Below are 20,513 nucleotides of genomic sequence, written 5' to 3'. Positions count from 1 at the left end.
ATCAAGATAATGAGAACATCCATCCTGCCCAAAAGTTTCCTCCTGTCCCCTTGGACTCCCTCCCCCAACTTCTCCCTGCCACCCCACATCCTGAGGTGATCACCAATCTGCTTTCTGTCACTGTAGATTAGTATTCATTTTAAATAATTTTATATAAATGGAACCATACAGTATACACTCATATTTTTCTGACTTATTTCACTCAATATAATTATTTTGAGATTCATCAAAGTTGGTGCATGTGCCATAGTTTTCCATTGTATGGATAGACTGAAATTGGTTTATCCATTCGCCAGCTGATAGACATTTGGGTTGTTTATATTTTTTGGATATTCCACATATAGCTACTATGAACATTTATGTACAAGTCTTGGTGTGGACATATGCTTTCATTTCTCCTGGATAAATACCTAGCAAATGAGTGACTGGGTCATATGGTAGATATTAAGTTTAACTTTTTAAGAAACTGCCAAACTGTTTTCCAAAGTGGTTGCACCATTTTATAGTTCCACCAGCAACGTATAAGAGTTTCAGTTGCTTCACAGCCTTGCCAACACCTGACATCATCAGTCTTTCTGATAAGTGTACAGTAGTATCTCATTGTATTTTTTATGCATATTTTCCTAATGGTTAGTAATGTGGAACACATTATTGTGCTTATTTTTCATCTGAACATTTTCTTTGGTGAAATGTCTGTTCAAATCTTTTATAACCTAATGTTGGAAGTGATATCCCATGACTTCTGCTGTATTCTATTTGTTAGAAGAGAGTAAGGGCAGCCCACACTCAATGGGAAGGGATTACATAAAGGTGGAATCATTGGGAACCATCCTAGAGGCTGCCTACCACAAATGGCTTAGAATAAAATCCCAACTCCATATCTTGATCGACAAAGCCCCATGGGATCTAGCTCCAGCCTTCCACACTGGCCTTCTTTTTCTGCTTTGAGCCAAGATTTATAATTGGCGAGGGGAGAAGGGATAGCCTTCTACAAGGGGAAACTGGCAGGGGACAAAATTCTGTAGCCTGAAAGAAAGGCATCCTTGCCATGGAAACGGTAGCCCAGGATCAGAGTATGGGGGTTCTCTACTGTGGCGGGGGCGGGGGGGCAGGGGCAGGGGCAGGGAAAAGACCTCCAGCTGCAACCTAGAGGAGGGATGAGGGAGGCCTTAGAGAAACTTGCCGAGTGACTAGGACCTCATTTGGGGACTTTAATCTGAGTTATTTCTTATTTAGCCATGGCTGGAGCCCTGGTGGCGCGGTGGCTGAGAGCTTGGCTGCTAACCAAAAGGTTGACAGTTCAAATCCACCAGTTGCACCTTGGAAACCCTAAGGGGCAGTTCTACCCTGACCTTTTAGGGTCACTGTAAGTTAACATCAACTCGATGGCAACGGGTTAGGTTTTTTTTTTTTGGAGTGGGTTACTGAAGTTCTTGAAAGCAGGCAATTTCTTTTGATATATTAGTTAATCTGATCAGATGGACTAGATTGGGGTAGATACAGAAAAGGCTGCAACTACACTCCTGGGAGTAGCTCCAGATTTTATCTAGAGTGTTTGTCTGTCTGGTTGGTGGGGAGCTGCTTTGTGTTTATATAGCAACTTACACAATTTTTTTTCCTTTTTATCATTTATATTTGGTTTTTATTAGTTTTTTTTTTTAGTTTTGTTGTGGCTTTAGGTGAAAGTTTACAGCTCAAGTTAGTTTCTCATTCAAAAATTTATACACATATTCTTTTGTGACATTGGCTGCAATCCCTGCAATGGTGCCTGACACGGTTTTGAGAAAGCTTCAATTTTCCATATCAAAGAACAGGAAGAGTGCTGGAGCCCATGGGCATGTTCAAGCCTCCAAAGCCGCATCTCCTATGAGGCTTGCAGGCTTCTTACACTTTCTTTCAGGAGACAGCTCTACGAGCTGAACTCTAAAGAGAAAGTGGGAGCTGGGTGTGATGCCTTTTACATTGCCTTCCTCTTCAAACAAACAAAACGATTTTGTTTTGTTTTGTTTTGTTTACCAATTTTATACATTTGGAAATAGGCCTGAAACGAAGAAAAGCATTTCTGAGTTGCATGTTGGAAAGAGCAGCTGAGCATTTGGGTTTGAAATCTGAGGCTATCACTTACTGGTTCTGTGCCCCGGGAATATTCACATCAGGTTTTGTACCTCTGTATTTCCATCAGCAAAATAGTAAGTTGTGAAAGAGAGATTCTCAGCCAGCTGTACACCTCCTACTGACATCCTCAACTCTTGTGAACCTTTGGGAATGGTGGGGTGTTTTGGGTTGTTATGATGACTTGCAAGTATCATGGCAACTAGTCAGCAGAAGCCAGACACCAAATGGCCTAGAGCAATAACTGGGGAACCTTTCAACTTTAACGTTAACATCTAGGACCTCGCTAAGCCTTAGGGTAGGAGGAATCACACCGTAGGCCAAAAAACCAAACAGGCTGCTGTTGACTCATGATGATCCCAGGTGTTACAGAGTAGAACTCTTCCACAGGGTAATGGAAAGGAGCCCTAGTTGTGCAACAGTTAAGTGCCTGGGTGCTAACTGAAAGGTCAGCAGTTTGCCCTCCTTGGGAGAAAAGGCCTGGTGGTCTGCTCTGTAAAGATTACAGCTTAAGAAACTGTCCTATGGGAGAGTTCTACTGTGTCATATAGGATTGCTACGAATCCCAATCACCTCGATGGCACAAAGCGGACTGCCAGGCCTTTCCTCCGTGGTGCCGCTGAGTGGGTTCAAACCAACAACCTTTAGTAGTCCAGCGCAAACGGTCTGCGCCACGCAGGAGTAATGACTGTCTTATGTGTTTCATTTCTCCAGGTTTGAACATAAATTTCATTGCTCAGGGATACCTTCTCTAAAGTCCATCCCAATCTCGCTGTTATACTGTGTTACTATTTGGTTTTCTGCCCCCCTCCACGATGCTGTAAATTCCATAAGCGCAGGGGCTTCTCCTGTGAGGCTTGCAGGCTTCTTATACTTTCGGTGGCGATTTGTTCATTAACATACGCTGGGTAGTGACGTCACGGCGGCACTCAACTACTTTCCGAAGAAATAGATTAAAAAATACGACTAGACGACCCTAAAGAACCTAGAACCTAGCGCCGTCGAATCAATTCCGAAAAACAGGCGCGAAAAAAAGCCCTTCCGGCCGCTGAAGTTAGCCCCGTCACTTCCGCCCTCTCCCGCTCCTCCCGGCGGCCCCTTCGCTCGGTCTGTGTTTGTTTCCGGTGTGTCAATAAAGTTCGATTCGCCTCGAAGAAGCCCCGTTCTTCCGGGAAAATGGCGTCCCCCGCTCGCGCCCGAGAGTCGTCGCCGCCTGCGGATCCGGCGCTAGCGGCGGGGGCTGCCGAGGGAGCCGAGTGCCCGCCGCCTCGCCAGCCGCAGCCCCCGTACAATGTCCTCGCTGGCCCGCGGCTTCGAGCCCCTAGCTCCCGAGGACTGGGGGCGGCGGAGTTTGGCGGAGCTGCGGGAGATGTTGAAGCGCCAGGAGAGACTTTTGCGCAACGAGTAAGCTTGGGTCCCGCCGAACCAACTCCGGGATCCCGCGGTTCGGGCCCCCCGGGAAGCTCCCCTCCCTTTCCTCTCATCCGTTCCTTCTCTGAAGGTGACCTTGCCGAGCCGGCTTCGTGTCAGCCCCGCGGCGATGGACGGCCTGTGGCTGGCCGTCGCGGGGTCTCGATGGTGCTCGCCTGCTGGCCCGCCGGCCCGCCGTAGCCACTGGGCTGCTCTGGGACGCTCAGCCGGTTGTATTTCCTTAGCTACTGTGGCGGTTCCACGAAGGGTCTGTGCCACAGCCCCATTTATATGCCCCCCTCCCCCATACGGTGACGGCTCAGCACCATGTCAGTTTCCCTGGCAGACCCTGTTCTTGCGGGAACCGTAGGAAATGGGAAGAGTCGGATATAAAGAGTGGTTTATTAGGCCGAGGAAGTTTGACTCACGTTCGGATTTAACGGGTTTTAGTAGAGGGGTGATATAGTAAAAATTAAAAGTGACTTTTTTTTAGGAGTTTAATTTAGTAGCAGGAGGGTTTGAAGGAGTCTGAGGCAGAAGACAGGATATTTTTAGGTGGGTTTCCAACAAGGGGTCGTAAGAACGTGAACTAGGAAGGTGGCTGCGGAGTAATTTGAATAAGTAGTTGACAGAGGTGATTGAAGTTCCCAGCCTGCTGCGAGAGCCATTAACAAAACTAGGGGAATTGGGGAGGGAAATAGGCTCGAGGTTGAATTGGGGCAGGGGAATAGGCCAGAGATTGACTTTTGCTAAGTTTAGGATATGGCAGGATAGACATCGGGCTAATTATGACTACTTAAAAGCTAGAGAAGTGGTTGTTAAACTTAGGGAAGAGAAGGCTGGAAAAAATACAGGAATCTCAACTGCAGAGAGGAGCTCTGGTGGCACAATAGTTAAGAGCTTGGCAGCTGACCAGAAGGTCACTAGCTCCAGTCCACCAGCCACTCCTTGGAAATGCCATGGGGCAGTTTTACTCTGTACTAATAGGGGCACCATGGACGTGGACACATAGCAGCTACCACAGAGCTGCAGAGAGGTGCTAATGGTTGACACTATGGGAATGATTGTGTGTCAGAGAAAGACTAGAGGGCCTAAGATGTAATTTTGGTGAGCTTTCTGTCCCCGTTTATTGTGTGGCTATAGAAAAAGAAATCTGAAAAGGGAATTCTGCTACCCAGCAGAGGGGGCAAATAGTTACTTGGGTGTCTTGACTTGGCGAGGTTGGAATTTTATCTGTAGCAGCAAATTGTCTCAACTTTTTGGTCTCAGGGCCCCTTTATACACTTAAAATTATTGAGGATCCAGAAACGCTTTTGTTTATGAGGGTTATGTCGATCAGTATTTATTGATTTATTAGAAACTGCAACTGAGAAATCTTTAAAAACAAGGATATGTAAGCACACATTCCATTGAGCCTCCAGAGTAGTGGTGCCCTACATCAGGGTATCCTCTGGGAAACTCCACTGTACCCATGTGAGAAAAAGTGAGTGAGAAAGGCAGTACTATCTGAGTACTCTTATGAAAGTAGTTTTGACCTCGCAGACCTTTCCCCTTTCTCCCCAAGAGGGTCTTGAGGACCATACTTACAAAACTGTTGATCTGTTGGGACGTCGTGTATGATTATTACACGCTTAAATGTGTTTACTAAGTTCTCATTGGATGAGACAAATGAGGCATATTCCTTGTTCTTGTACTGCCTTGATTATTGGGGTGTTTGGATAATGATTACCTTAATTGGTTTCATTCCCGTTTCCGGGCAGTTGAAAATCAGATTTTGATTTAAAAACCAGCTTTTCTCCCTTTGAGGATAATGCTTTGTCGTTTTAATTTTCTCTGAAGTTTGAAAACATGGCTCTAATGTATGCATGTTCTTTTCCATTTGACAGAAAATTCATTTGCAAATTGCCCGACAAAGGTAAAAAGATCTTAGACTCTGTTGCCAAACTGAAAGTGGCCGTTGCAGAACGTGAAGAGTTCAGAGGACAAAGTCAGCTCTTTCATCCTGTTAGGTTAGACTGTACAGTAAGGCAAACAGTGACCGCAGGAGTTGATGTGGACACAGCTAAGGCTCAGAATTCTGACCAGATACTTCATACTTCACCACCAGTTCCTGGCTCCTCCTCTGTAGATAACAGCAGGTCATCTAAAACAGCTTCACCAAAGCAGGGACTTGTACATCTCTTTCACAAAGGCAGTGAAGAGACTGCAGAAGCAGAGGGCATAGTGAACGGGCGCACAGCTCCTAGCAGCGGAGCCAGTGCCGCTTCCTTATCTGAAGCCAGCAAGTGTCTCCCACAGCATCTTGTTTCAAGACAAGCAGAAGATAGTTCCAGCAGCTCCGACAACCTGATTGTTGATAGGTTACAAAGGATCACAATCGCAGACCCAGGGGAGCACCGCTCAAGGGAAAACACAAGTACCGATAACTTGACAGGCCCTCGTAGTGGGGCCCAGAAGAAGCCACATTACATGGAAGTGCTAGAAGTGCGAGCCCAAAACCCAGTGCCCCCGCCACATAAATTTAAAACAAATGTGTAAGTACCACTGGAATGGGTCTATCACAGAGCATTTGTTAAAGAACATAGTGTTAGTTAATACTAAAAAAAAAAAAAAAAAAATTCCATGGGCTTTGTGTGAGAACTGCTTGTACTTAGGAATAAACGTGTTTGGAAAACAACAGCCTGGCTGGAGTGGAGGAATCATGTTAAAAAACACTTAAGTGCTTTAGCCAAATAATTGAAAAGGTTTTAAATGACAGATGGGGGAATATTCAATTTCAGGATACTTAATCAGTATTTAACAGTAAAACAGAAATTTAGAGAGGAAATTTATGCTTTTTTTCCCTAGAACCATCTTGCATTACAGAGCTCCACCTTTGATTAGCCTGTAAGCTAAGGAAAAGTAGTTAGAGAGCCACTAGGGACGTTGCTCAGCAAAAAGCATCTGAGTGCTTACTGGATGTAAGCAGCAGATGCCGTGGTGACACAAAGAAGTGAAACTTTTCATCTTCAAAGAGTTTAGGATCCAGAGAGAATCCAGGGCTTCTGTACTCGGGGAAATTTTAAGCTAAATAACAGCGACAGCTTCAGGTGGGAGAGGGCAGAGGGTGTTAAACCAGCGTGAAGACAGATCCGGGCAGGATGGGCGAAAACTCTGCTTCTGCGTTCCTTGCCATAGTTTTATTTCTGAGATCTCCAGAAAAACAGAAGCTCTGCGAATGTAAAGACTTGTTATTTATTTGTATTTAGATGTAGTGTTCAGATGAGGGAATAGCAGTTGGTAGCTGCCTAGATGTGACATGAGATATGAAATCACACCACTACTATACTGCCTTTGTTTGAAAAACTGAAAATGTTTAAATAAAAACACCTAAAACTTTTTGTTACTATTAGAGATTTTAAAGTTTAGCCTTAGCCTACCATTTTTCTTAACCTCAAAACCTTATTTCAGCTCTATAGAAAACCAGGATTATGTTACGTTAATTTTTAGTTAAGAATGAAAAAAAAACCCATCTTTCATCAAGGAATCTCCCATCCTGTGTAAAGTGAGGTACCTTTTCTCACTTCTGGGAGCATCGTTTAGTCTCTAAATACAGCAGAGAACACCCTGGTTCCAGTTCTCTATTAGTTATGTGGCTGGAAGTAGGAGGAGAGAGTAGCAATGCAGGCTACAAAGGAGGCCGATGAGAGAAGGAGCGCCTGTGCGGTTAGAGGAGGTCGGAAAGGCTGGGCCTTGATGGGTCAGTGAGGAAGTTGAAGAGAGAGCACCTGTGCAGGTAGAGGAAGGCTGGGCCCCGACAGTGGGACTCAAGGGCTTGATGCAGCTCATGGAGGTGGGCGAGTGCTCTTCCTCTGGCCTTCACCCTCTTGTGGCTTCATAACCACCTGGTGCTGGTTGCTGACCGGCATTGACCTCTAGCCCAGTCCTCACCAAAACTTGAGATTTGCATGGACAGTGACCTTTGACACGTGACAACTGGGGTGTCCTATTGCCATGTCAGGCACATGTACATCGTGTAACATAGGTAAACTGCTAAGTGTTGTTGCTATTAGGTGCCGAGCCAGTTCTGACTCATAGCGACCCTATTCACAACAGAATAGAACACTGCCCAGTCCTGTGCCATGCTCACAATCATTGTTATGCTTGTGCCCATTGTTTCAGCCACTCTGTCAATCCATCTCATTGAGAGTTTTCCTCTTTTTCACTGTCCCCATACTTTACCAAGCATGATATTCTTCTCCAGGGACTGATCCCTCCTGATGCATGTCCAAAGTATGTGAGATGCAGTCTCGCTATCCTTGCTTCTAAAGGAGCTTTCTGGTTGTACTTCTTCTAAGACAGATTTGTTTGTTCTTTTGGCAGTCCATGGTGTATTCACTATTCTTCTCCAGCACCACAATTCAAAGGCGGTAGTTCTTCTTCGGTCTTCCTTATTCATTGTCCAGCTTACGCATGCATGTGATGCTACTGAAAACACCATGGCTTGGGGTGAGGCACACCTTAGTCTTTAAGGTGACATCTTTGCTTTTCAACACTTTAAAGAGGTTTTTCACAGCCAATTTGCCCAATGCAATGCGCCTTTATTTCTTAACTGCTGCTTCTGTGGATGTTGATTGTGGATTCAAGTAAAATGAAATCCTTGACAACTTCAGTCTTTTCTCCCTTTATCATGATGTTGCTTATTGTTCCAGTTGTGAGGGTTTTTGTTTTCTTTATAGGCTGTGGTCTTTGATCTTCATCAGTAAGTGCTTCAAGTCCTCTTCACTTTCAGCAAGCAAGGTTGTGTCATCTGCATAACGCGGGTTATTAACGAGTCTTCCTCCAGTCCTGATGACCTGTTCTTTGTGCAGTCCAGCTACTTAAATTCCTTGCTCAGCGTATGGATTGAGTAAGTATGGTGAAAGGGTACAACCCTGACGCACACCTTTCCTGACTTTCAAACACACAGTATCCTTTGGTTCTGTTCGAACAGCTGCGTCTTGATCTATGTACAGGTTCCTCATGAGCACAGTTAAGTGTTCTGGGATTCCCATTCTTCGCAATGTTATCCGTAAATTGTTAGGATCCACACAGTCGAATGCCTTTGCATAGTCAATAAAACGCAGGTAAACATCCTTCTGGTATTCTCTGCTTTCAGCCAGGATCCATCTGACATTAGCAGTGATATCCCTGGTTCCAAGTCCTCTTCTGAAACCAGCCTGAATTTCTGGCAGTTCCCTGTCTATATTCTGCTGCAGCCGTTTTTGAATGATCTTCAGCAAAATTTTACTTGTATGTGATATTAATGATATTGTTCGATAATTTCCAGATTCAGTTGGATCACCTCTCTTGGGAATAGGCATAAATAGGGATCTCTTCCAATCGGCTGGCCGGGTAGCTGTCTTCCAAATTTCTTGGCACAAGTGAGTGAGTGCTTCCAGCGCTGCATCCGTTTGTTGAAACATCTAAGTTGATACTGTGTCAATTCCTGGGGCCTTGTTTTTCGCCAGTGCCTTCAGGGCAGCTTGGACTTCGTCCTTCAGTACCATCGATTCCTAGTCACATGCTACCTCTTAAAATGGTTGAGTGTCAACCAATTCTTTTTGTGTATTCCTTCCATCTTTTGATGCTTCCTGCATCGTCAGAATTTTCACCATGGAATCCTTACTATTACCTGTCTTTTCCCTAACTGACTGTCTTTCATATTCTCTTGTAAAGTTCCGTCATTACCTTTTGTGTTTTTTCTTTTCTCACCCCTCAGAGTGTCTCCCTTTTCCTTCATCTCCAGATCCTGGTGGTGCAATGGTTAAGCGCCTGGCTGCTAAGCAAAAGGTTGGCAGTTTGAACCCACCAACCGCTCAGCGGGAGAAAGTTGCGGCAGCCTGCTTCCATAAAGATTTCAGCCTTGGAAACCCTATGGGGCTGTTCTGCTCTGTGCTGTAGGGTCACTATGAATTGGAATCGACTCAGCGGCAGCGGGTTTTGGGTTTACATTCTGCTAGTCACAAAGACCTTCATCTCTATAATCTTTATAGTCATTCCTCATTTTCTCTCCTGTCCAAGTGAAGGATCTCATCCCCTCTTGGGCTGTAATTGTGGCCTCCTCTTACCTTCTCCATCCACTTCACTGCTGCCAGAGTGATGTCTGTGAATGCCCATCTGGACGTACAACCCAGCTCCGCATTGCAGCCTGGTCCCAGCTACCTCCTTTCTGTGCTGCAGCCGTGTCATCCCTCGCTCCCCCCGTTTTTCTAAGACTCAGCTGAAGCTTCACTTCTTTGAGGCCTCTTTTTTGAAGCCCGTGAAGGAAACCCTTTCTGATCATCTTCCCAACCCCTGGTAGAACTGGCCGTTTACATGTTTATGCTCCTGTGGGTATCTCTCATAGTACCTGTGGTATTAGATTGAAACTGTTTGCATGCTTGTTTCCCTCTACTGGACAGTAAGCCCCTTTGCAGATGTTTATTGAATTAATAGATGAAAACATAGCAGCTTCAGTTCAAGTAGGTTTGGGAGGCGGGGAGGAAAAGGCACGGGAAAGAACCCATGTGTATATTTGCTGTCTGTTAGAGCAATGCTCCAAAAGAGGTTGCACCAATTCGAATGCTTCTATTTTCAAAGTAGATATGTTAAGACAAATGGTAGAGATTTTATCTATCAGTGTAATAATATAGGTAAACTGCTTACTATTACCTTTTTAGAAAAGAATTAATTTCTAAGTTTAAAGACTTAGTGTGTGAACGTTTTAAACATGTCTATAAAAAGAAAACGGTCTGATTGTAGAGTGTGTGTTTTCTCCTCTTCAGGCTACCTTCCCAGCTTCCACATGGCTCATCCAGCCAGTGGCGGGGAAGACAATCTCCGGTTTCCTCAGCCGAGAGGCGGCGCAGGGATAAGGAACACCTTGACGACATCACAGCCGCCCGGCTCCTGCCGCTTCACCATATGCCTGCACAGCTGCTCTCCATGGAAGAGTCTCTAGCACTTCAGAAAGAGCAGAAACAGAACTATGAGGTGCTGAGAGCGCTGAGATTGTTACTATTTTTTCCTGTCTGTATATCGAATGCCGCTTGCATCAGTCAGAGTTTACTGCAGGCAATCCAGAGAGGAGAGGATTAATGGGGGATTGGGTGCTGGAGAAGTGATGGCCAGAGAAGGTTGCCGCTGGCTCTGGGTGTTTACCGCTAGTAGTCAGAGAGTCAGGAAGGTGCTGGACTGAGGAAACAGCTGGCGAGGATCACAGCTACTGCAGCATCAGAGTGGTGGTCTGCCAGGGGATGGGGGGAGGCTACGCAGAGCTTCACATCCTTCTCCTCCTTCCACGTTGTAAACTGAGGGAGAGCCTGCCCGGAACTCTGCTGGGAGAGTCAGGGAAGTGTAGTTCCAGGGTTCCGCAGGGGGCAGGACGGAGTATTTAGGTGTCAGCAGACAGTCGGACACTGCACCGAAAGCACAGTCTGCGGGTACGCGGAGGATACAATGATGTAATTTCCTACCTTTGGGGCTTTAATTAGCCCTTCCCCCAAAGGCCCAATCTTCTGTACTGTACTTCAGACATGTACGTTGGTAGTTTGTGTACAGGATGATGGGATGGGGGAAGTGAGTGTGAGTGAGGACCATAAGGGAGGATTGAAAGGGATGTACATAGACAGTCGCTGTTGAGTCAGCTCTGACTCATGGCGGCCCCGTGTGTGTCAGAGTAGAACTGTGCTCCATAGGGTTTTCAGTGGCTGATTTTTCATTAGTAGGTTGTCAGGACATTCTTCTAAGGCACCTCTGGGTGGACTCGAAATGCCAACCTTTTGGTTAACAGCCAAGAGTGTTAACAGTTTGCAGTACCAAAGGACGGCTAGGTACATGGCAGCACCTTCAGTGCACTGAAAGGAAGAAGAATGGCTTTGAAAAAAGAGTGCCTTGAAGATACCAACTGAGCTTTCAGTGGCACGCCAAGGTGGGATGACAGCGTAGCCTCGTATTTAAAACAGAACACTAAAGCAGTTGCTGTTGAGCCATTTTCGACTCATGATGACTCCATGTGTGTCAGAGTGGAACTGTTGTGCTCCATAGGGTCTTCAGTGGCTGATTTTTCAGAAGGAGATCGCCAGGCCTTTATTCCAAGGTGCCTTGGGTGGACTCAGACTGCCAACCTTTTGGTTAGCAGCAGAGTGTGCTACCTGTTTGCACCACTCAGGGACTCTGTTGGTGGATGGTGCCTGACTAAAATCTAGCTAAGTAATATCTAGGAAGTTAGGCTGCTGTCTTCCTGGGGGATCACAGTTTTGTGTGTCTCTATATAGGCACGTGTCCATATATTTCATGTATCAGTGTTCATAACTGCTCTAGTGCTGGGCTGTTCACTGAGTTCTTGTGTGTAAGTAGTTAGAATATTTCAGTACAGTCTTGTTTATTACGGAAGTCAGTAACTACAAATACAGCAGGCTAATAGTTCTCACAAGCGTCACCCTCTTGTATTTGTTGTTTTATAGATTAAAAAAAAACAAACAAGAAGCCCAAACCCATGGCCCTCAAGTCGATTCTGACTCAGAGTGACCCTGTAGGGCAGAGTAGAACTGCCCCATAGAGTTTCCAAGGAGAGCCTGGTGGATTTGAACTTCCCACCTTTTGGTTAGCAGGCGTACCTCTTAACCACTACGCCACCAGAGTTTGTAGATAGGTAGCTTTAAATCTGCTTTTTGTTGTTTTGCTGGTGAGAGCAATTGTTGGGTTGTGTGTCTGTATGTCTATGTGACTGAATTCCTATTGAAAAATTGTAAGGAAAAGATGTGAGTATGTAACTTTTTGCTTTGCTTTTTGTTTTAAAGGAGATGCAAGCCAAGCTCGCAGCACACAAATTAGCTGAAAGACTGAATATTAAAATGCAGAGCTATACTCCAGAAGGAGAGACTTTGAGGAGGTACCGGGAAGTGAGGGATGAAGACGATCAGTCCTCTGATGATGGATTGTGAAGACGGGTGTCCGGGTCATCTCCTGAGTCGTTTCACTGTTGTTATCTTACGTCAGGCTTTCTATTAAGTATCAAGATCAGTGGCAGACATTGCTGAGGGAAAGAATTTTATAGTTACACTGAGGTAGCTATAAAAAAAGCCCAGTTTGTCTTTCAGAAGATGACCTTTGTGTGCCTGAGAAGTGTAATATTTGAATGCTGGGTCTGACCACAGTGTATTAAAGTTCTGCAGTGTGTTGTGCATCGGGCAGGTATTTTAGTATATAACAGAGCACACTTTTTTTCTTTAAACCAAATGAAAGCAGATAACTTTGCTGTTTTCCTTATTCTCCCCCCTATCAAATAACATTTATTATGTGTCTTTCAGTGGAATACTTAACTCTCCCTGGTGTCTCCTAAAATGAGTCAGGAAGGCATAGCTCCCTCCTTTTTTGAGTAAAGGAGGGAGCAGTCTCGACAGTTTTATGCATGTTTGCATGGGTTATTGAGTGAAGTACCCAGGGAGACACTCACCGGAAATACTTAACAAATGCTTGTTTCTGTCTGTCTGCCCTTAGGAAGAATGTTCTCTTCTTTTCCTGGCTAGGAATAAGGAGTGCTTTTAGTGGAGCCCTGGTGGCGCAGTGGTTAAGAGCTTGGCTGCTGACCAAAATTTCGGCAGTTTGAATCCACCAGTCACTCCTTGGAAACCCTACGGGACAGTTCTCCTCTGTTCTGTAGGGTCACTATGAGTCGAAATCAACTCAGTGGCAACGGGTTTTTTAGTAGATGCAGGTTGGAGGGTTTTTCTAGGTGGTCATATTTGCGTGGAAAAAGATGACGTCTGGCAGAAGTCTAAAATTGAGGTGAAGGAAGTAGCTGTATTACTCTTTACCTGAGTCACTGCTGTAACAGATGATAGGTTCATTTATGGGATGTTACAGTTTGGTAAGGAAATTGATTTTTTTTTATAAAGCTAGAATGGTCTTGTCAATAACATCACTTATTTTTCCCCCAAAAGAGAGATGAAATGACTGCAGAAACCTCAGTCGCACGTATATATATGTTCATGTCATCTTGAAGGATTAAATGGTTGTTTCCAGAGAAGTTAATGCTTACCTTATCAAAGATACCTTTGTTTAATATGTTGAAGCCTTTAAACAGTGTTGAAAGAATAAAATATTAATTAGCAACTTCAGAACGCTAATGGTGATGTTTTTACTGGTGCTTAAATAACTTCCAGCTTTAGAAGAGACTGGTCATACGTGATGGGAGCCCTGGTGGCATAGTGGTTAAAGTGCTTAGCTGCTAAACTGAAGGCCGGCGATTTAAACCAACCAGCCGCTCCACCAGGGAAAGCTGTGCCAGTCTGCTTCTGTAAAGATTTGCAGCCTAGGAAACCCTATGGGGCAGCTCTACTGTGTCCTCTAGGGTTGCTATGAGTCAGAATCGCCTTAATGGCAATGGAAGGTTCGTATGTGAAATTTGGCTGACAGTACATTTAGGTCAGATACACATGTGACATAAAGGGTTCAGCTCCAGGTATCCACCTCCAGTTGTAGCTGCTGCTTTCCATCAAAAAAGGCAAATTCTAAAGTGTACTGAGCTAAGTCCATTATTTTTAGTTTTTAAAATAGATGATTTCACAATGTCAAATTATCTGATCTTACATTCTTTCTTTATAGAATAGAATAAAATGTTATTTTTGGAAAGATGGATAATAATGGAAGGGCTCTCAGGATTGTACACACAGTCACCTATAATCCTACCACCAGAAAGAACCTCTGCTAACATTTTGGTGTATGTATTTTTACTTATTTTTCTATGTATAACTATACATTTATGTTTTCAAAAATGGGATCATGGTGTGCAGTATTTCACAGGCTAGTCTGTATACAGGCAGTCCCTGGGTTACCAACGAGATCTGTTGCTACATGTGTCTTTTAAGTCGAATTTGTCGGTAAGCCAGAACAGGTACGTATGGTTCTTATTTAGTGTCAGTCAGATGGTTGTCTTAGTATGTGTATTTTACCTTTCTCTGCATATGAAACACAAGAAACACTTACAAAACATGCAGTGTTTTCACGAGCATTGCAAAGTAGGGCGTGTGTGCGTCCGTTATCATGAACCAACGTGTGTAACTCAGATTTTTTAACAGGCTTTAACACGGCAGCCTGATCCTAAGCACCGGTTGTATGTGTGTCGGATGCTCGTAACCCGGGGACTGCCTGTATTGTAAACATTTCCCACGTTAGTGAACACTTTGCGTTTTAGATGGCTGCGGAGTATTCAATTTCATGGGTGTACCTTAATCTTAAAAATCAATTTCGTATTGTTTAGCAATTTGATTGTTTATTATAGTGTAATCTGTAAACAATGATGTGATCAATATCCTAAAAGATAGTCACGTCTATACAAAAATGCTTTCTTTCCAGAAGACAAATTTCCAGAAGTGAAATTGCTCAGTGAAAGGGTATGTAAGTTTTTGAGAATCTTGATGATATATATACATGATTCACCACAAGGGTTGTGTCCGTGTACATTCTCACGGCAGTATATCAAACTTCGAGAATTGAAAATTCCTATTAAGAAACTGGGAAGTTAATAATTACGGGGTAGGGTTACCTTTAAAATTGATTTTTCTTTACTAGTTGAGTATTTTTTCAAGTTTATTGGCCACTTCATTCATTTGTATTCACTGCTTCATATTTCATATTTTCTTGGAGTTTACCTTATTTTATTGGTTTATAAGATTTTTATGAATTAAGAATGGCCATCCTTTGTCATATGCCATAATTATATTTTTAGTGTGTTATTTGCCTTTTAATACAGTTAGTGGTGTTTCAGTGCAGACTTCCCTCTGAGGAGTTTGCCTTGCACGTGTGCTTGAACTTGTCTTTCCCACCCCGAGAGTGGATAAATAGTATCCTTATTTTCTTCTAGTACTTTTATTTCACTTTTTACACTTACCTTGCACTCAGAAGGAACTTTTAATCCATCTTGAACTTGCTTGAGGATATTGTATGAGGTCGGCATTTAATTTTTTGGTTTTTACAAGTAGTTGACCAGTTGGTTCAGTATATATTATGTTAAATAAACCATTATTTCCCCATTGATTTGCAATACCATATTGAATATTAAGTTCCTATGTTTCTTGGGCTTCATTCTGCGCCTACACTTACTTTTATAATCATGGCTTTGTTAATATTTGGTAATACAAGTCTTCTTTTTTTAGCTTTAAATTTTATTGTGAAATACAAGTGACAGAAAAGTACATAAAACAGATTAAGTGAACAGCTACGTAACCACAAACTGGATGCAGAAAAGCTGCCGCCAGTCTCCAGAATCTCCCCGAGCGCCCCCTCTGACACCCCATTCTCACCAAGAGCAGCTGCTACCCTGACTTCATGGTAATACTCTCCTACCCCTTTTTAAATGGTCTAGCAGTGACATATACAACAGTATGGTTGGTTTTAGTTTTGTCCACTTTTGATTTTATAAAAATGGAATCATACTAGGTACTTATATTGTGTCTGGTGTCTCAACATTGCTTATAAAGTTCATGTTAGGTGTAGTATGGTTTATTCATTTTCATTACTGTATAGTATACCAGTTTATTAATACCATTATTTGTCTATATTACTGTGATAGATACTCCTGTGATATTTCCAGTTTGGAGCTATTATAAACAAAGCTGTGCCTAGCGTTTTTATGCACATAAACATTTCTGTAGGATCTATACCTAGGACTGAAGTCCCTGGGTAGCACAAACGATTAAGTGCTCGACTGCTAGCCGGTTGTTTATATCTGTTATAAAAATCCTCTCTCTCTCTCTGAGTTACTCTTCATTTTCTTCATGACTCCTTTTGATGAACAGAAATTTTTAATTTTAATGACAAATTTATCAGTCTTTTTCTTTTGTTCAGTGTCATTTGTGTCTTGTTTAAAGGCATCATTCCCTGTATCCTAAAGTCATGAAGATATTCTTGTCTTTTTTCTTTTAAGTTCTAAGAAATATAATTTATTTCCCACTTGGGTTTTCTGACATACAAGGAGAATGCTATTCAAAAAAATATTCCTACTTAGGTAAAGGCAACTGCTCCTAGAAGTTTCAAAATAACAAACTTTGGAAAGCTGGTAATGGCCCAGTGTTTGTCCAGGATTCAGTGGACTTTGTGGAGCACATACTAGACTAAAGACTGGTGAGGGAAGGACTAGGCAGCCATTGATTGTTGTGTGACTTATAAAAAGAATGAACATTTCAGTTTATTTTGACTTCTCAGTCTCAGGTAAGTTAATTTGATTTTTTTTTTTTTTTAAGGAGGTAGGCTTTTTTAAAAATTATTTTATACAGCAGAACAGACACCAGTTCAACCATTTCTACATGTATAATTCATGACATTGATTTCATTCTTCTACTTGTGCAACCATTACCACCCTCTTCTGAGGTGTCCCTCCCGCCTTAACATAACTCACTGCCCTCTAGTTTCCTATCAAATCTTTTGAGTTGCTGTTTCCAGTTTGATCCCATATACCAAACCCACTGCCATCAAGTTGATTCCTGCTCAACAACCCTATAGGACAGAGTAGAAGTGCCTCATAGGGTTTCCGAGGCTGTAATTTTTAGAAAGCAGTCTCCCACATCTTTCTGTCCTGGAGTGGCTGGTGGGTTCAAACCACTGGCCTTTTGGTTGACAGCTGAGTGATTTTAATCACTGTACCACCAGGGCTCCTGATCCCATATAAACCAAAACCCGTTGCCCCTGAGTCGATCCTGATGCATAGTGACCCTATAGGACAGAATAGAACTGTTCCGTAGAATTTCCAAGGAGTGGTGGATTTTTAACTGTTGACCTTTTGGTTAGCAGCCAGGCTTTTAACCACTGCACCACCAGAGAGGGCACAGTGCTCAAGGCAGACATTCTTTACTAATTAGGCTAAACTATCGTCTGGCTTTAAGAAGACTTTGGGGGTTTAAGGTTTAACGACTATCTCCGGGCAGTAATTTAAGGTGTTCATCCAGCCTCCCAGATTCCATGGGACATGTGGATTCCATGAGAATTTAAAATTCTATTCTGCATTTCTCCCATTTTGATCAGAATTTCCTATAGAATCTTTGATCAAAAGACCCCAGGCACTACGCAACGAATTAGGGGGTAGAGTACTGAAAAATGATATTAGGCCAATAACTGAGATGTCCCATGAACCCATGACCCTACCCTCCAAACCAAGGAACCAAATCCCTTGAGGTGTTTGGTTGTATATAAGCAGCCTTAGCAGCTACTGTAACTCTTTTTTTTTTTTTTTGGTCATAGATACAGCACATGGCCTTTGCCAGTTCAGCCTTTTACAGGTGTATAACTTGTTGACGGCAATTACATTAATCAGCTGTGGAACCCAACCCTCAGTGTGATTTCTCTGTCACTGTGAACTGAAATTCGGTGCTCATTAAGCGACAAATATCTCAACCTTCCTTCCCACCCCTGGTAACCACTAATCAACTTTGGTCCTGTGTATTGGCCTGTTCTTACCTATTTATATAAGTGAGGCCATACAATATTGTCTTTTTGTGATTGACTTCTTTCACTCAGCATAATGTCTTCAAGCTCCATCCATATTGTAGCATGTATTGAGATTTCACTTCTCCTACTGCCTGAGTAGTAGTCCACTGTATCTGTGTACCACATTTTTTTTTTTTTTTAAACCTGTTCATCTGTCGGTGAGCATTTGGGTTGTTTCCACCTTTTGGCTGTTGTGAGTAGTGCTGCCATGAACATCGGAACACAAGTCTCTGATTTCTGCTTTCAGGTCTTTTGGGTATATACCTAGGAGTGGAATTGCTGGGTCAAATGGTAGTTGTGTTCTCAGGTGTTTGAGGAACCACCACGCAGTTTTCCGCAATGGCTGTCCCATCTTTTATTCCTGCCAGCAATGGATAATAAGGGTTCCTATTTCCGCCCATCCTTGCTAACATTTATTTTCCTCTTGTCCTTTAATCCTTTGTAATTTTGCCTTTCACACTAGGTCTTCGATTCTACCTGGAATTTACTTGTGAATATGTGAGGAATGGTTCTGATCTCATTTTTTTGTGTGGGTAGCCTCTTGTCCTAGCACTGTGTGGTGAAAAGACAGTCCTTCCCCAACTGCTCTGGAGTGCATTTCTGCCATATAGCAAGCACCTGTGTATGTATAGGTTGCTTTCTGGGTTCTCTATTTCAGGAGGGATTTATTTGTGCTGATATTACACCACCTTGTTTATGATAGTTTTTATGATAAGGCTGGGTGGAGCATGGAATAAACCTTCTCTTCAATAGTGGTATGGCTATATTTGGCTCTTTGCATTTTCATTTAAATTTTAACATCAGCTTTTCATATTCCACAGAAAAAATCCTTGGTAGTGCAAATCCTTCCTCATTCATTTAAAAAAAAAAAAAAGGTATGACATCACTTAGATCAATTACTTTGAAACTTTGAAGATAGGCATTTTGGAATCTTGCCACTTACAAATATACTTATTGTTTCAATTAGGATGATTAGCTTATTTGAGTTAAATAGAAAATTCAGAATACTGTTTTAGCGTGATTTTTTTTTTTTTAATAACTTTTATGAAGCTTCAAGTGAACGTTTACAAATCCAATCAGTCTGTCACATATAAGCTTTACATACATCTCACTCCCTACTCCCACTTGCTCTCCCCCTCTTGAGTCAGCCCTCTCAGTCTCTCCTTTCTTGACAATTTTGCCGGCTTCCCTCTCTCTTTATCCTCCCATTCCCCCTCCAGACAAGAGTTGCCAACACAATCTCGAGTGTCCACCTGATATCATTAGCTCACTCTTCATCAGCGTCTCTCTCCCACCCGCTAACCAGTCCCTTTCATTTCTGATGAGTTGTCTTCGGGGATGGTTCCTGTCCTGTGTCAACTGAAGGTCTGGGGAGCATGGCCGCCGGGATTCCTCCAGTCTCAGTCAGACCATTAAGTTTGGTCTTTTTATGAGAATTTGGGGTCTGTATCCCACTGATCTCCTGCTCCCTCAGGGGTCCTCTGCTGTGCTCCCTGTCAGGGCAGTCATCGATTGTGGCCGGGCACCAACTAGTTCTTCTGGTCTCAGGATGATGTAGGTCTCTGGTTCATGTGGCCCTTTCTGTCTCTTGGGCTCTTAGTTGTCGTGTGGCCTTGGTGTTCTTCCTTTTCCTTTGCTCCAGGTGGGTTGAGACCAATTGCTGCATCTTAGATGGCCGCTTGTTAGCATTTAAGACCCCAGACGCCACATTTCAAAGTGGGATGCAGAATGATTTCATAATAGAATTATTTTGCCAATTGACTTAGAAGTCCCCGCAAACCATGTTCCCCAGACCCCCGCACTTGCTCCGCTGACCTTCGAAGCATTCATTTTATCCCGGAAACTTCTTTGCTTTTGGTCCAGTCCAACTGAGCTGACCTTCCATGTATTGAGTGTTGTCTTTCCCTTCACCTAAAGCAGTTCTTATCTACTGATTAATCAATAAAAAACCCTCTCCCACCCTCCCTCCCTCCCCCCCTCGTAACCACAAAAGTATGTGTTCTTCTCAGGTTTACTATTTCTCACGATCTTATAATAGTGGTCTTATACAATATCTGTCCTTTTGCCTCTGACTAATTTCGCTCAGCATAATGCCTTCCAGGTTCCTCCATGTTATGAAATGTTTCACAGATTCGTCACTGTTCTTTATCAATGCGTAGTATTCCATTGTGTGAATATACCACAATTTATTTACCCATTCATCCGTAGATGGGCACCTTGGTTGCTTCCAACTTTTTGCTATTGTAAACAGAGCTGCAATAAACATGGGTGTGCATATATCTGTTTGTATGAAGGCTCTTGTATCTCTAGGGTATATTCCTAGGAGTGGGATTTCTGGGTTGTATGGTAGTTCTATTCCTAACTGTTTAAGATAACGCCAGATGGATTTCCAAAGTGGTTGTACCATTTTACATTCCCACCAGCAGTGTATGAGAGTTCCAATCTCTCCGCAGCCTCTCCAACATTTATTATTTTGTGTTTTTTGGATTAATGCCAGCCTTGCTGGT

General features: G+C 43.2%; 1 protein-coding gene across 1 annotated transcript; it reads left to right on the top strand.

Annotated features, from left to right (window-relative positions):
* Positions 1–3,317: 3,317 nt before the first annotated feature.
* POLR2M (RNA polymerase II subunit M) lies at positions 3,318–19,324 on the top strand. Its single transcript, XM_010598004.3, has 4 exons — positions 3,318–3,516; positions 5,409–6,056; positions 10,308–10,515; positions 12,324–19,324. Exons 1-4 carry the CDS (start codon positions 3,404–3,406, stop codon positions 12,465–12,467), a joined length of 1,113 nt encoding a protein of 370 aa, XP_010596306.1. The 5' UTR covers positions 3,318–3,403; the 3' UTR covers positions 12,468–19,324.
* The last annotated feature ends 1,189 nt before the right edge of the window (positions 19,325–20,513 follow it).

Source organism: Loxodonta africana, chromosome 13, assembly GCF_030014295.1.
Source record: "Loxodonta africana isolate mLoxAfr1 chromosome 13, mLoxAfr1.hap2, whole genome shotgun sequence".
NCBI classification, from domain to species: Eukaryota; Metazoa; Chordata; class Mammalia; order Proboscidea; family Elephantidae; genus Loxodonta; species Loxodonta africana.
This window is presented reverse-complemented; position numbering and strand designations above follow the sequence as displayed.

Coding starts and splice junctions, on each gene's coding strand:
- POLR2M (XM_010598004.3), top strand. CDS start 3,404: ATGTCCTCGCTGGCCCGCGGCTTCGAGCCCCTAGCTCCCGAGGACTGG. Junction 3,517..5,408: donor GAGAGACTTTTGCGCAACGA/GTAAGCTTGGGT, acceptor TCCATTTGACAG/AAAATTCATTTGCAAATTGC. Junction 6,057..10,307: donor CATAAATTTAAAACAAATGT/GTAAGTACCACT, acceptor TCTCCTCTTCAG/GCTACCTTCCCAGCTTCCAC.